General features: G+C 45.6%; 1 protein-coding gene across 2 annotated transcripts; it reads left to right on the forward strand.

The window, feature by feature from the left end:
- Window positions 1-346: 346 nt before the first annotated feature.
- On the forward strand, window positions 347-15,926 carry LOC147008114 (uncharacterized). 2 transcript variants are annotated; one of them, XM_085865553.1, is made up of 6 exons: window positions 347-1,076; window positions 1,152-1,214; window positions 9,082-9,198; window positions 9,388-9,450; window positions 13,305-14,153; window positions 14,322-15,926. In XM_085865553.1, the coding sequence occupies exons 1-6, from the start codon at window positions 989-991 to the stop codon at window positions 14,837-14,839; spliced, it is 1,698 nt and encodes a 565-aa protein (XP_085721679.1). In that variant the 5' UTR covers window positions 347-988; the 3' UTR covers window positions 14,840-15,926. The 2 variants fall into 2 exon arrangements, with proteins under 2 accessions (XP_085721679.1, XP_085721678.1); XM_085865552.1 differs by having other exon boundaries at window positions 349-1,076; window positions 13,305-15,922.
- Window positions 15,927-16,551: the final 625 nt, after the last annotated feature.

Consider the following 16,551-nt stretch of genomic DNA (forward strand, 5'->3'; position numbering starts at 1 on the left):
TCATGATTCACACTGAGGTAAAATGTACATGATTCACACTGAGGAAATATGTACATGATTCACACTGAGGTAAAATGTACATGATTCACACTGAGGTAAAATGTACATGATTCACACTGAGGTAAAATGTACATGATTCACACTGAGGTAAAATGTACATGATTCACACTGAGGTAAAATGTACATGATTCACACTGAGGAAATATGTACATGATTCACACTGAGGAAATATGTACATGATTCACACTGAGGTAAAATGTTCATGATTCACACTGAGGTAAAATGTACATGATTCACACTGAGGAATTATGTACATGATTCACACTGAGGAAATATGTTCATGATTCACACTGAGGTAAAAGCCACAACCAAAGTGTTTTACTGCGCATGCGCACGCTCCACCCCCTGGTGACGTCATTCTCCGAACACTCCAAGACACGTGAATGTTAAACGCTGTGCGGTGTATAAACACGATTGGGTTTGATTTCTATCTTGTAAATGTTTAACGTGTGGGACAGTGTTTCTCTCTCTGTCTCGCTGTGCAGTCACGCAGAGTGAGGATAGATTTATAATAAATATGAGATGCAGACTTGGCACATTCCAAAGCACTGTTTGAGGAAACCGGAAGTGATGTAAGAACGACGGTGTTGTTGCCACCTCCACTTAATATTATTGTAATTAATGTTGGCTTCTGAGTTTTAATATTAATATCATCATTATTTAGAATTTTAACGGTGTGGTAGTTTTCGCGAGTAACACGATCAATTGATGAGTTTTCCTGTTTCGTCGGTCACATGGCAGAGCGGCGCGAATCTGCCGTTGAGAAACCGTGATTCTATCGTGATCACGTGATTTGCTTTTTCCGGAATACTTCAGGCTCCCGACTCGTGTTCCTCACAGTCTCCTGGAGTCAGGACGATGCACATGAACCGAGGTCTCTCCGGCGAAGATCACAAACCGAACACCCTGGGATCCACGAGCGGCTTCGATGGAGGAAACACGGTCGATCCGGGAGGATGATCCCTCAAACCGCGGGTCCATGGTCGGTTCACCCGAGGATGAGGAGTCCGGACCCGGTACGTGACGTTCACTCCGTAACGAGATCTTGTTGTTCCTGGTTGTTTAGTTTTAATGCATTGTTTGTGTTTCAGATCCTGTTGTGAAGGTGAAGCTCGAGTCCGAGTTCGTCGATGATTCGTTCCCTCCATTCGAAGGTTTGAACCACAAACTCATTCTTCATGTTATCAAAATATTACTAACTAGATATCTGGGATCACAACGCGAACACCCTGGGATCCACGAACGGCTTCAATGGAGGAAACACCGTCGGTCGTGTGGAAGTCTATGTATGAATCTCTCCTACCGTGGGGACACTGGATGATAATTTTTTGCCCCATGGATTTTATTGCAGACACAGATGCATTGAGAATCAGAAAAATCATGGTGTCAATTGTTGTTTTGCATTTTGGGGACATTTTGGTGGCTTTTAATGTGGCTCCCTAAAATACCATGATCGCTGTTTCGGTTGCAACTACCAGTTTCAAATATTGTTATAAAGCAAAGCATGCAGCATATCAAATTAAAGGTCTGGACATTTGTAACACAAATATATATATATATATATATATATATATATATATATATATATATATATATATATACTGATTTTTATTGTCCACAGGTATTTTATGCCAATTTCCCTGGCAATAACAACCATAACGGAGCAAATATCCAGACGCAATGTCTGTTCAATGTTCCAGTTCATTGTTCGTGTTTTCTTTTATTTGCCGAGCATGGTTCGGGCTTGAGAAATAGCAAGGCCGTTGGTGCTGTAAGTTGTCATTGGGACTGGAGTGGCTCTGGTAACTCTGCTCGGTTACGCCGGATCCGAGTCGGTACCTGCGACTCGGTTCGGACAGTCGGCCGAGGGTGTGATTTCCCCGGTAATTTGACGATGTGCGTACTTAGGTATATTGAAATTTGGCTATTGACCCTTCCCCACGCCGTCAGAGAATTGGCGATCACGGTCCTTTAAGTGGCCCGTAGACTCTGGAGTTTTCCGGGGTGACGACCTTTTAATTCCGGATGTTCGGTGGGAGACGGCTCGACTGCTGCACCTTGTGGTCGTTTATCGCCACCGAACCCCGGCCCACAACAGTATCACTGCCAGTGAAAGCGTGGAATCCAATGAGACCAGCAGCATGATTCGCATCAAGGGATTCATATATCGGTTGCAAATTCACCAAGCGTCTTCTCGTACCTGTGCCAACTAGCATAGATACATCACCCAAGAGCGGCAGTTTTTGTCGAGCAAGAATTAACAAATCTGTATCAGGAGACATGATCTGTACACTTGAAGCAAGGTAGGATGAGTAGTGTGTCTGCTTTGGCACAAAGGACACCTGACGATCAGACATATATGCAAACATTATAGTCTGTGCTATGTTCCGTGTTACTAGTTGAATGCTCTGCCCTCTCCATGTTGACTCAAGTGTTAACATTGGCCCTGCGGATCCTGGGGATGAATGCCTCCAGCGATTTGGGAACTTGATTTTCATCTCACAGTGACCCTTGAAATTTCCACGGCTGCTTTAGAGCTTTAGTGATGTCCCTTCTTATTACCTTGGCATTTTCGAAGACTGCTTTCTTGTTGCTGCTTGCATTGCCAGCTGCCTCGTCCAGGTTGTCAATTGCGGCTCTTTTTGTTCTCGACGTGTACATCCGATCTGGTTCATTCATATGCATAGAGCAGCAGAACTCAACATTATCAATATTTTCTACAAGCTTACGCTTCAAACTTATCCTTGATATGTGCGTATCACTTGAACCATTGACTCTGAGGACATTTTGATAAGCTGCTTCCACTTCACCCATGTCCAGAATAGATCCTGATTTCCGCAGGCTGCTCATCAAGTGGAAGAATTCAATGTCTGCTGAAACCTTGGTTATTACTGCTTCGTCTCTGCTCTCTCCTGCTGTACCTGAGTTCGCTGAACTTGCTTCACCCGACAATACAGATGGTATTTGATATCAATCGCATGGGTATCATTTGGATCGATTGCAGCACTCAGATTTACTTTCCACTGCTGGTTATTTCTGTACTCAACAGCCTTTCGGAGCTGTTCCCTGGTGTTGAACTCACTGATCTGGTGGAGTGCTCCTTTCTCTGAAGATCCATTCGAGAAGAAGCAGTTGTTTTTTATTGTATTGTTTGGCACCAGATCGCATGTAATGTTCTGTTGACGATGGGTTCTCATGTGGTGGTGGTTGTGTTTTGAGGTTCGGCCTTTCTGGTCGTCCAACTTTCGTTGGTTTAGGTGATTCGCCTGCTTCCAGTGCAGCTTCATATCTGTTTTTCAGCCGCTCAATATGGATTTTGTGCACTGCAATTTTATAACATTCGAGATGCCATGCGACACCTTTCTGTGATAGTTCATTTTCCATCACATCACCAAGCTCTTCTTGGATGGATATGTACTTATTATCCCCATAGAGCGACCGGGTATTCACACTCTCGATAAACAGCTGATATGGTTCTGGTCTTGGGTGTTTTACGAGTTTTCCATGATGCTTTGCAAATGCAGCATATATTAAAACCTGCCAAAGATGTAGTGCAACTTGATGCTTTTGTGCTGGACCTGGAAGGACTTGGGGATGATTCATCCATAACGATAACTTGAGAACAGTTTATTTCAATGTCCACTCGACATAAGTTCATTCACCCACAAAGCTTGGAGGTTAATCTACAACGACATCCACTCCATCTAATCAGTATTTTAGTCTGGACCCTTGACGACTCCTGCTATTTTCAAAGCTCACCTGAAAAGCAAAAAAATTTAACATACATTGTATGTACAATTGTAGCATGTCATAATGTTTAGAAAAATTATCTTGGTGACATTGCAGTAATTGATTTAATAAAGGCTGCACAGCATCTGAAATTAACAATAATTCAGATAAGTCACGATGGTTATGTTCAACGTCATTATTGATATTATTATCATATTCTCGGCTGAATTCTGCTCAGTTTGATATATTTTTACGAATTTGGAAGCTGACTGCACACAACAGCAAGGTTCTATAGATCAGTTATATCAGTAAGTATGTGTTTCTAGTTAGGGTCCCGTCCGGAATTCCTTTGGAATGGAATTCCATTCCAAATCTGGTCGCAAAGCGTTTCGCTTCAGCTGCGCGCCAAATAAGGGTATGCGTCGTTTTTCGCCCAATGGGCGACAACCACACCAGAGTCGGGGCGGTCATTGGCAAGAAGGCGGAGCCGCGACATGCCGTCCAACCAATGGGAGCAGGCCACGGGAGCGGACGGGCCCCAAAAGAAAAGCGACAAAAGAAGAAGCAACGAATGATTGCGTCGCGTCTGCTCGAGTGCGCGTCCAGTCTGCTCGGGTGCGCGTCCAGTCTGCTGGAGTGCGCGTCCAGTCTGCTGGAGTGCGCGTCCAGTCTGCTGGAGTGCGCGTCCAGTCTGCTGGAGTGCGCGTCCAGTCTGCTCGGGTGCGCGTCCAGTATGCTCGGGTGCGCGTCGAGTCTGCTCGAGTGCGCGTCTCTGTCCGGGTCTGCGGCTGACTGCATTACGCGGATCCGAGGCGTCTCGTCTGGGGCATTGCTGCGGGCGGTCGACCATCTCAACTCGGGAGATCATCTCGTGTCGCCTGCTTGCGATCCGGAGGTGCTTGCCAACGCCCGACGCAACCCTCTGTACCTGGTGCTTCGAGCAGCCTCGTGTTGCGGGTTTGAGTCCCGTTACCCCAAGATCGTTGAGAACCACACGAGGTGGACAGGTCCAAGCTGGCTTCTCTTCTTCTTCCCTCCGGGCTGACGAGGTCGATCTCTTTCTGGGCATTTGTGCGTGCGTGTGTGTGTCCTTGGGCCCCGTCTATTAGTAACAACTGCGTAAGTGCTTTCTTTGCTCATTGTACATTGCATTTCTTATAGTCGTGATAATGTTGCGAATCTGGAAGCCATGAGCACACAACATTCAGGTCCTGTAGCTCAGTTATTTCGATAAGTGAATGTGGATAGATAGCTCCCCTTTCCCGAGTCTTATAGGTAATTAAATGTTCCTGCGCTGTGGAGTTATTTTGATAGTCAGGTTTTCCTTTCTTTTATTTTCCACCACCAACGATAACTACAACACCAACGAAAACCCTCTGCTCCCGGCATTCTCCGCGCGCACGCTGGAATGCGGATGTGTTCAGAATGCATTCGCGTACTGAATTCCATTCCCCAATATGGACACGAATCGAATTGCTTGGCTGCGCCCCAAGAAATGGAATGCGACAGCCCCCACCCAACGATGAGCGAACTGAATTCCATTGCCTTATATGGACATGAATCGGCTCGCTTGGGCACTCCAATAAATGGGATGCGACAGCCCCCACCGACGGTGAACGAGTCACGCCGGAAGCGAGCCGCGCCCGAGAGGGATAAGAAGGGAACGGAGAGACAGAAGTTGGTTTGGGTTCTTGGTCCTTGGTCCTTGGTTGGTGGTTGTTCGGAGAGCACAGAAGGTGGTTGGTGGTTGTTCGGTTGTATCGACTCAGCGGATTGTGAAGGATCGGCGCCTTGTCTTCACCAGCGCATGTTCTGGAACACGAAAGGATCCGCCGGAGCTGGGGAGGCTGATCGCGGCTCGCCGGTGTCTGGATTCGGCTCGCCTCTGGCTGGTGCCCGGTGCGAATCAGGTCGAAGACCACACGAGGTGGACAGGTCCGAGGCAGGTTCTGGTCTTCAGTTCGCCTCTTCATCCGAGCTGGAGGCCTTAATAATGACTGCTTTGGGTCCGATTATTTTGTGTGCGTGTGTGTGTTTGTGGCACCAATCTGCTAAGTAATGAATTGTTAAGTGCCTTGCTGTACATACGTGCTTATCAATATTCGGATAACTCTGCCCTTACGTGCTCCCCTCATTTCCCTATTGTTAATAAATATCCCCATTTGTGAAATGTATCAGCTCGTTCGTGTCCTTTCCTCCGTTGGCTGAGCGTGCTGCGTGTTGGAAAATTAGCAAGGCCGTTGTGCCGCTGTGAAGGGACATTTGGACCGACGGAAGCTCGGTGGCCATCCGCTCGGGCCGCACACGGTTCGAGTACGCTAGCGTCTCGTTCAGTACGGGTGCCGTCGATGGTGTGAAGACTCGGTAAATCGCCACGTGGATCTCTTGGTATTTTGAAAATTGGCAAATAACCAGTTACCACATGGAAGAAATATTGACGCTTCACGGTCCGATAAGGGACCTGTACTTTTCGAAGTTGTCCGAAAAGATACGATCTAAAGTCCGGGTGATCGGCGGAGCCGACTCAACTGCTCCACCTGGCGGTCATGCTCATCGCCGACGCCCGGCCCGTAACAATAACTCTGCTCTTTGTGTGCTTCCCCTCCCCGATTATTGTAAAATAAATACCCCTAGATTTAGTACTGCAGCAAAGCAAACCAATTATTCGACTTTTCATAAAAGCACCAAAATTGGTCCACATGTTGACTAATGTATTCTGAACAATTCTGGATATGGAGCCACTCGAGATTTTGCCTTGGTCAGCTTTGGCATCCATTTTCCAAAATGGCCGCCATTCTCCTTTCACAACATGGGCTATCTGTCATGGTTATTCTCTTTGTAGGTTTCTCAGAGGTGATAAATACTCCATGTGATGTGTATTTACAAAGGAAAACAATACACATGTCATTTGTGTTGATTTATTATATTTCCAACCATTGCATTGGGGAAAAATGGTCATTTTTATGGGAAAATCCATTTTCGCACACAGCATCAGTGACAGGTTCAGAAGTATTTTGTTGTGGTGGTGGTCATGGTGGAAGTGGTATTGTAATTGGTAATATTGGCTACATGTGGCCCATGCTGCAGAACATGACCACCGTCGGATTCAAGTTCGAACCGTAGACACCGACGTCGTCGTCTTGGCGGTGATGGTAGCCCAGGCACTACCATGCGTGGATGAACTCTGGATTGCCTTTGGGACGGGCAAGAACTACCGCTACATCTCTGCCCATGAAATAGCTGCCTCCCTCGGTCCACAGAAGGCACATGCCCTCCTTGTCTTCCATGCCATGACCGGATGTGACGCGGTATCAGTATTCGTGGGGCATGGGAAGAAATCTGCTTGGGCCACATGGAACTCGTTTCCAGAACTGACAGATTCTCTTGTGACCCTGACCACCACGCCAGTCAACATCCAGGATGACACAATGCACTGCATTGAAAGGTTTGTGGTGCTCCTCTATGACCGCACCAGTCCATTTTAGGACGTCAACGAGGCAAGAAAGAAACTCTTCGCCAAGAAAGAAACTTTGGAACAGCATGTGAAGAGATCAGTCTTCCAGGGTAGCTATGTCTGGGGGCAGGTCTTGATCCCTCAACCCGTGCTTCCATCACCAACAAGCTGGGGCTGGCGGCAAACAGAGGATGGGTCCTACGAACCACTCTGGACCACACTCCCTGTGGCTTTAAAAAGCTGCTTCGAGCTGGTGTCGTGCGGCTGCAAAAAAGGCTGTAGAAACCGCTGCAAATGCAAGAAGGCTAATCTGCAATGCACTGGACTGTGTGCTTGTGAAGGAGAATGCCAGGAGACAGATGCAGTAGACACAGACTGAGATATCGGCCTCGCTTAGAATGTGCAAATGCAAAGTCGCATTGCTTGTGAAAGTGTTGACTTCTTGATCCAGAGCCAGTACACTTGAGCTCAGAAACTCGTATTGTACTCGACTGATGTATGCGTGTACCATGTGTCCTGGTAGAATGGTAGTTGACAGTAAACCGTAGCCGTTTCAAAGTGAAGTGTGCAATAATTTGACTACATTTTCTGAGTTTATCATTATCACGATTATCAGTTCCCTTTTCAAAATAGAGCAAAGTATGTAATCTATAATGCAATTTTTGTTGATTCCAAACCCATTGAATCTGATGAATATCATTTGACTCTTGTTCTCCAGGCAATAATGGGTACTTTTCAGCGAAAAGTTTCAGGAGAGCAGCAATTTACAGATCAAACAATGGCTTTTTTACCGAAAATACTGGCTCATAATATTTGAATACGCCTTTTCATGGTCAATTTACTGAATTTTATACTTTCCTTATGTCTACCACCAATACAATAAGAAAATAAGCGCAGATAGCCAATTTCGCGAAAGTAGAATGGCGGCCATTTTGGAAAATGGTCGCTGAAGCTGACCAAGGCACAATCTCGGGTGGCTCCATATCGAGAATTGTTCAGTATACATTATTCTGCATGTGTACCAATTTTGGTGCTTTTATGCAAATTTGAACAATTGATCTGAAATATCAGACTACGCTGCAGGACTAATTGTTGAATGTACCAGTTCGTTTCTGTGCTTCTTTCATTGGCTTAGCAGGGTGCGTGTTGGGAAATTGGGAAACGGTAAATTGTGTATTTGGACCAACGGGTCTTGGTAACCATCCGCTCGGGTTACGCACGGTTCGAGCACGGTAACGGCTCGTCCCGCTCGAGCTCCGTCGAGGGTGTGAATTCCCCGGAAGCGTTGCCGCGTGGGTTTTGAGGTATACTGAAGTTTGGCAATTCACCCTATCCCACGCGGTCGAATTATTGGCGATTCATGGTCCTGTTAGGGACCCGTGCCTTTCGGAGTTCTCCGAGAAGCACGATCTAGATTCCGGGTGTTCGGTGGAGCCGACTCTACTGCTCCACCTAGCGGCCCCACAACAATATTACATGCCCAGGTTTAAACCAGAAACAAAAAAGTTGGTAAATTGTTGTCATTGAAAAAAGTGCGATTCAGGGGTAGTTCACGTATCGGCTTGAAAATAATACTTGAAATGCTCAAAAAAATTGGCACCATGATTTTTCTGACTCAGAATCTATAAGAATGAAAAAATATATGGTGCCGAAAATTATCATCTGGTGCCCACGGAATTACATCGGGCTCTGCACTGAATGTCCGGAAGGTTCTCCCTCTCCCTCCATGGTCGGTTCACCCGAGGATAAGGAGTCCGGACCCGGTACGTGACGTTCACTCCGTACCGAGATCTTGTGGTTCCTGAAAGTGTCGTTTTAACGGATTGTTCGTGTTTCAGATTGTGTTGTGAAGGTGAAGGTCGAGTCCGAGTTCCTCGATGATTCGTTCCCTCCATATGAAGGTTTGAACCACAAGCTCATTCCCTCCACCACGGATCACGATATCTTCACGTTAGGTGAAGGATCACGATATCTCAAAAAGTTGTGGACGGATTCAGATGAATCTTGGTGGACACGTTGGTTGGGTTCGTGTCGGAAATACTTGTCGTTGTTAATTGAATAACCTTGTTGTCCTTTTTAAATGAATGTGGTTGTTAAACTGTTAAACGAACCTGACACGCTTGCTTTTGTCCTTTTTTTTCCAGATCTTATTGTGAAAATGAAGATCAAATCTGAGTTTGTGGATGAATCACCCTCTCAAGACAAAGGTCTGAACCTCAACGACATTGTCGTCGTACCATTTACAGACAACGATGAATGTACATTGTACGGAGGTTGTTCTCCAGAGAGACGTTGTACTTGCCTTCATGCCGTGTAGATACTCGAACCCCAAGCTCGTTAAGAAACCAAATTTGTTTTGATCGTCGAGACGTTCACGGAGAACTTGCACGTGCGCCGACAGGTGTGTTGGAATCGATCGGTTACCAACATGCACTCCCATCCATGAAAATACCGAGGGATGTCTGTTTGTTGAAGATTTTTTTGTACACGTAGTCGAGGCTCGTGGAACAGCTCGTACGAGTTCATTGAACGGAACAGAACACAACAGAACAAAAGGAACTGCAGAGAGAGGGGGAAACACCAACAGCAGAGCTGAAGGCCAAGACAGAGGGCGGTGGACAAAAAATTTGTCTGAGGAGGAATTGGGTGGACAAGATGGATGCAGATGAAAACTCTCAGGAAGGAAACTTGAAATTTGGAAGGAGGACGGGAAGGGGGTTAACGAGGGTATAAAAGATCATGGTTTTGGATGAGGGATGATTTGAGATGGTGGGGAACAGCTGTCTTCAAAACATGGAGGGAAGAAGGAGATTGAAGAGAATGTGGAAGTTGGTTACACAGGCAGGGAAAAAAGAGGAACAAATGAGTGGAGGTGAGCAGCAATCCTGGATGGAGGCAGTTCCACCAGAAGGTCGGGACAGATTAGATCTGTGACTTGCGACAGGTACCATGTAAACCTGTAATAACCTGTTTCATGGTCGGGTTTGTCGGCGACAAAACCGTCTCCCCCACCAGGTTTTCTGGTAAGAGCTCCCTGAAAATATCAGCTGTTCTTCCTCCTCTCCAATCAGTTCTTCTGACCACATGCTTGTCAAAGTGGACATCTCTCTGGCTGTTATCAGGGAACCACCTCAGCACCGTCGAGTCTGGCGTTTCACTCAGGCTGACTGGCTGGGTCTTCAAGCAGCCATCAAACTTCTCGACTGGTCTCCCATCGCTACTTTCTCCAACATCAACTCATCCTGGGAATTCTTTCAAAGAAACATGCTCTCTCTCTCTCTCTCTCTCTCTCTCTCTCTCTCTCTCTCTCTCTCTCTCTCTCTCTCTCTCTCTCTCTCTCTCTCTCTCTCTTTCTCTCTCTCTCTCTCTCTCTCTCTCTCTCTCTCTCTCTCTCTCTCTCTCTCTCTCTCTCTCTCTCTCTCTCTCTCTCTCTCTCTCTCTCTCTCTCTCTCTCTCTCTCTCTCTCTCTCTCTCTCTCTCTCTCTCTCTCTCTCTCTCTCTCTCTCTCTCTCTCTCTCTCTCTCTCTCTCTCTCTCTCTCTCTCTCTCTCTCTCTCTCTCTCTCTCTCTCTCTCTCTCTCTCTCTCTCTCTCTCTCCCTCTCACACATGCACAGATTTATCCCCTCTCGTCTTCAGTTGTCCTACCCTTCCACCCACCCATGGTTTACTGAAGCTTGTGGCGAGGCAGTTGTCCAGAAACAACTTGCCTTTGCCTCATGGAAAGGCAACCCAACTGAGGGTAATCTCAGTTCCTTACATAAAGCTCGGAAAAAGTGTGTATCTACCCTCAGGAGAGCCAGAAAACAACATCGTTCTCAGCTCAAGTCTGAACTCTCAAACCTCTCTCCCTCTTCCAAATCCTGGTGGCATCTAATCAAATCTGTTTCTGGTGTATGTTCTCCCTCCATCCCCTCCCTTACCTCAAATGGCCGCACTGTTGATACCGCACGTGAAAAGGCTGAATGCCTAAACTCCGTGTTTGCATCTACATCTTGTGTCCGAAACACATCGCTTTCTGTACCCACCTTACCCAGTCACACCTCACTGTTCCTGGAATCTGTGTCCTTTTCTTCAGACAAAGTGGAACTTCGACGTCAAAACCTCGACACAAATTCTCCAACCGGTCCAGACGGCATCGGCCCATGTGTCGTAAAAACCTGCTCTTCTGCTCTTGCTCACCTCTCTCTGTTCTAACCACCCTCTCATTTGCTCAAGATCATCTGCCGTCTGCTTGGAAATCAACAAACATTACTGCCCTGCATAAAAAAGGTGCAAAAACATACCTCCAACGACAGACCAATCAGTCTTCTCCCAATCATCAGTCAGGTTATGGAATCCATCATCGCTTCAGACATTAAATCCTTCCTCTTCTCCAATGGCTTGATTTCCGATCATCAATTTGGTTTCAGACCAGGTCACTAGCCCGGATATGCTGCTTCTGCTCTCCCAACAATGGATGGAGGTCCTCAATGCAGAACATGAAATCAGAGCCATATCCCTGGACATATCACGTGACTTCGATACCGTCTGGCACCCTGCCCTACTCACCAAACTCTCTTCCTTTGGTATCCAAGGCCATCTCCACTCATGGCTCACAGACATCCTCTCCTGTCGCAGTCACCTTGTGGCCCGAAATGGAGTTCTTTCATCCCCTCTTCCTGCCCAGGCTGGAGTTCCTCAAGGTCGCGTTCTGGGCCCTGTTCTTTTTCTGCTTTTCTTCAGTGATCTCTCCGACTCTCTGGAAAATCCTCTTTATCTTTTTTCTGATGACTCCACCCTCTGCCGTGCCATCTGTTATCCCTCAGACCAGCAAGCAGCAGCTTCTTTGCTCACTGCAGATCTGGGTAAAATCACAAACCGGTCCAACAGGTGGAACATGTCTTTCAATCCTGATAAATCTCACACTCTCATGATGTCTCTCCAAAAAGACCGTTTGGAACCCCCCGTCCCCCAACCTCCCATCTCCTTTCTGAACAATCCTCTGGAAGAAGTCCTTTCATTCATTCTTCTGGGTCTCATGATCTGCCATGACCTTTCCTGAGAAAGCCACATTTTCAACCTCGCCTCCAAAGCCAGTCACGGACCTTCACTCTTTCATTCCTCTTTTTTCCCGCCGTTGGAATAAACTCCCATATTCTCTTGAATCCCACTTTTCCCTCCAGGCTTTCAAAACAGCTGTTCACCACCACCTATCGTCCCCCATCCAAATCCTCGATCTTTTCTACCCCCGTCAATCCACCCCAAACCCACCTCCTTCAAATTCCCTGCTTTCCTTCCTGAAAGTCCCTGTAGTGTCCATCTTGTATATCACGTGTTCCCCACCCGCATCCCTCTCCCTTCCGCAGATCTCCTCATCTCTCTGTTCCCCAATGTTTTGTCCTTCCCTCTCCCACCCCTCTTGGCTCATGCCCCCCTTGCTGTGCGTTGTGTGTTCGCTCTCATACGAGCCTCGAGCCTCGTCAACGTAACTAGAAAAATAAAAAGACCGTCTCCCCCACCAGGTTTCCTGGTGAGGAGGGTGTCTGATATGGACACCCAGCAGAATTAAAAATAAAACCTGCCAAAGGGTGGAGGAGTTCCTTGTGAGCCAACGGCCATCGACATCTCATGCCCAACTCTCTGCCGACGTCCTCCTGCAGTTGGGTTACTTTTTTGGGAGGTTTGTGGCAGGATTTACACTCCGGCCACCGTAAAACCCTTCATTCCGCAAAACCCACAAATGCAAAGAAATGGAGAGTTCCTCATCTGCTGCTGTCCTTCACAGGGCAGCTCGCAAGATAACGGGATTGGGGAAAGCCTTTGGGAACCCCATTCCTTGATGATAGGACGAAAAGCACGGGTGTGTGTGTTTGGTTATCTCTCTCTCTCCCTCTCTCTCTTTCCTTGTCTTTCTCACTCTCATTTTCCTCTCTCTCCTTCTCTTCATTCCTTCTTTCTCTCGTCTCCTCTCTCTTCCCATCGCTCAAATTTTTTGATCCAATTGGAGTACATTGTGTTTTCTGTGTTTAATGTTTCATTCTAAAAGGGATTTATTAATCCTCTTTGTGAATTGCCATTGCAGAGAAACAAATGAAAAAGGATTCTTGTTCCAAGTGTTCCCCGTTGGACGACACTGAAGTTTCCTTCAATCAGCACGTGACACGGACTCTTGGTCAGGACGATGATCAACTTACTGGTGTGTCCAACAACAACAACAAGAACAGTTCTCTAAACATCCTGAAAGAGAACGTCCAAGGAAGTGAGAAACCACACAGGTGTTCTGTGTGTTTGAAAGAATTTAATCATTCATCACATTTCTATCAACATCAAAAAATACATTCAGGTGTGAAACCCTACAAGTGTTCAACGTGCAGTAAGGCCTTTACTCGATCATCACATTTATATCAACATCAAAATATACATTCAGGTGTGAAACGCTACAAGTGTTCAACGTGCAGTAAGGCCTTTACTCGATCATCAAATTTATATAAACATCAAATAATACATTCAGGTGTGAAACCCCACAAGTGTTCAACGTGCAGTAAGGCCTTTACTCAATCATCAAGTTTATATAAACATCAAAAAATACATTCAGGTGTGAAACCCTACAAGTGTTCAACGTGCAGTAAGGCCTTTACTCGATCATCAAATTTATATCAACATCAAAAAATACATTCAGGTGTGAAACCCTACAAGTGTTCAACGTGCAGTAAGGCCTTTACTCGATCATCACATTTATATCAACATCAAAATATACATTCAGGTGTGAAACCCCACAAGTGTTCAACGTGCAGTAAGGCCTTTACTCGATCATCAAATTTATATAAACATCAAAAAATACATTCAGGTGTGAAACCCCACAAGTGTTCAACGTGCAGTAAGGCCTTTACTCAATCATCAAGTTTATATAAACATCAAAAAATACATTCAGGTGTGAAACCCTACAAGTGTTCAACGTGCAGTAAGGCCTTTACTCGATCATCACATTTATATCAACATCAAAAAATACATTCAGGTGTGAAACCCTACAAGTGTTCAACGTGCAGTAAGGCCTTTACTCGATCATCACATTTATATCAACATCAAAAAATACATTCAGGTGTGAAGTCCTACAAATGTTCAACATGCAGTAAGGCCTTTACTCATTCATCAAGTTTATATAAACATCAAAAAATACATTCAGGTGTGAAGTCCTACAAATGTTCAACGTGCAGTAAGGCCTTTACTCAATCATCAAGTTTGTATCAACATCAAAAAATACATTCAGGTGTGAAACCCTACAAGTGTTCAACGTGCAGTAAGGCCTTTACTCAATCATCAAGTTTATATAAACATCAAATAATACATTCAGGTGTGAAACCCTACAAGTGTTCAACGTGCAGTAAGACCTTTACTCAATCATCAAGTTTATATCAACATCAAAAAATACATTCAGGTGTGAAACCCTACAAGTGTTCAACGTGCAGTAAGGCCTTTACTCATTCATCAACTTTATATCAACATCAAAAAATACATTCAGGTGTGAAACCCTACAAGTGTTCAACGTGCAGTAAGACCTTTACTCAATCATCAAGTTTATATCAACATCAAAAAATACATTCAGGTGTGAAACCCTAGGCCTTGACTCAGTTCTCAAGTTTAAAGAAACATCAAAGAATCCAGATGAAAGATAAACCGTACAAGTGATCTGAGTTAAACGAGGCATTGTAAGCAGACATTGAACTCCTGTACAAATAATAAAGGACAACATTCCTGAGGGAGTTGTGAGTACCAGTGACTTTGGCCTAAATAATGATGATATGATGTTCAATGATCAAAATCTCACCGGAAACCTCGAATTGTGAAAACATGATGCCAAAGGTAGAGAAATGCAACACTTGGACTCGACACATGTTCCAAATGCACGTTGTTTTGTAAAACAAGTTAGTTTTGTTTTCATTCATTTTGTTTTGTTTATAAAACTGTTTTTTAATTCATTCATGAATCTTGTGATTGATAAATGATTCATGTATGGAAGCACGAGTCGCCCAAGTTTGAAGTGGTTCCTCTGCAACAACCTGTGTTCCATTGGTGGGTATCTTTCTATTTCTAGACCAAGCAACCAACCTAACACATGTGTCACAACACAACCCAACCTCTGTCACAAAGTGTGGAAATCTCAAACCCGAGCATGAACTCGTGGAATCGAACTTGCATCAGTCGGTGTAGGAACAATGCATTAATGTCGATGGTAAAAGGAGAGAACTCATAATGTCTGACTGGATGGAACACTTTACTCGTGAGAGACGTGAGAATCCTACCGGGATAAAAACTATTATAAAGAAGCTTCGAAGTCTTTTCTGGACTATTTCTGAGAGTAAGAGGAATAAAAATCCAATATTATATTGTAACAGCCGTAAACCGGCACAGGAGCCCGGTTCGAGTTCCGCGGGCCGTGTCAAAATTACCACAACCGCCAGCTAACTCCACAGCCTCAAGCAAGTTCCCGAACTTGTTTGTAACGTTCCAATACTTGTTGAGACCGTGTATTAAACTGAGTGATATGCCGATAGGTGCTCGCAATCTTCCTTATCTGGCCGAGCAATCGCGAGCACTCTGAGCTGGATTGAGCCAGCTCATCAAATGACACCAAAATCACAACAACGAGCACAATCCAACCCCAAGACCAGTTCATTTTATTTAACAACAAGCAAATACCACTCGTCGCTTAATTGACGGGATTACTGAGAGAGGTGGAAAAAAGAGGGGTGGGGGACAGAGGGAAAGAGAGAGCAGGGAGGGGAGCGAGGAAGGGTGGGGGAACAAGGACAGAGGGAGGGAAAGTGAAGGGGGGAGGCAGTGAGAGGAAGTGAAGGCAGATGTGCAGTGGAGTATTAATTTCGATTCAACTCTCATCATAATCCTTCTGCATGGAATAACAGTGAAGATGGAAACAAAAAAAATGTCTGAAATCCATTTTCTACAAGTCATACTATAAATCCCGCCCAGAGACAGACACGTTCGGACACAAACACCACCCGGATGCGTCTGGAGCCAAGATGTTCTGAGTCAAACTGCTCGGACATGTCCGGAGATGAACTCCCGTCCAGAGACAAAGACTGCCTGAACACGCCTGGAGCCAATCTGTATGGAGACAAACACCACCCGAACACGTCCAGAGACAAACACCGACCAGAAACAAACATCGCCCTGACATGTCCTTTGACAAACACCGACCTGACACATCCGGAGATAAACACTGCTCCAATGCGTCTGGAGATAAACTCCCGTCCAGACATAAACACTGCCCAACACTTTAGGGTACAAACACTGCCTGAACACACCTGGAG

Source organism: Eptatretus burgeri, chromosome 21, assembly GCF_056783735.1.
Source record: "Eptatretus burgeri isolate ZD-2024b chromosome 21, Ebu_testis_v1, whole genome shotgun sequence".
Lineage (NCBI taxonomy): Eukaryota > Metazoa > Chordata > Myxini > Myxiniformes > Myxinidae > Eptatretus > Eptatretus burgeri.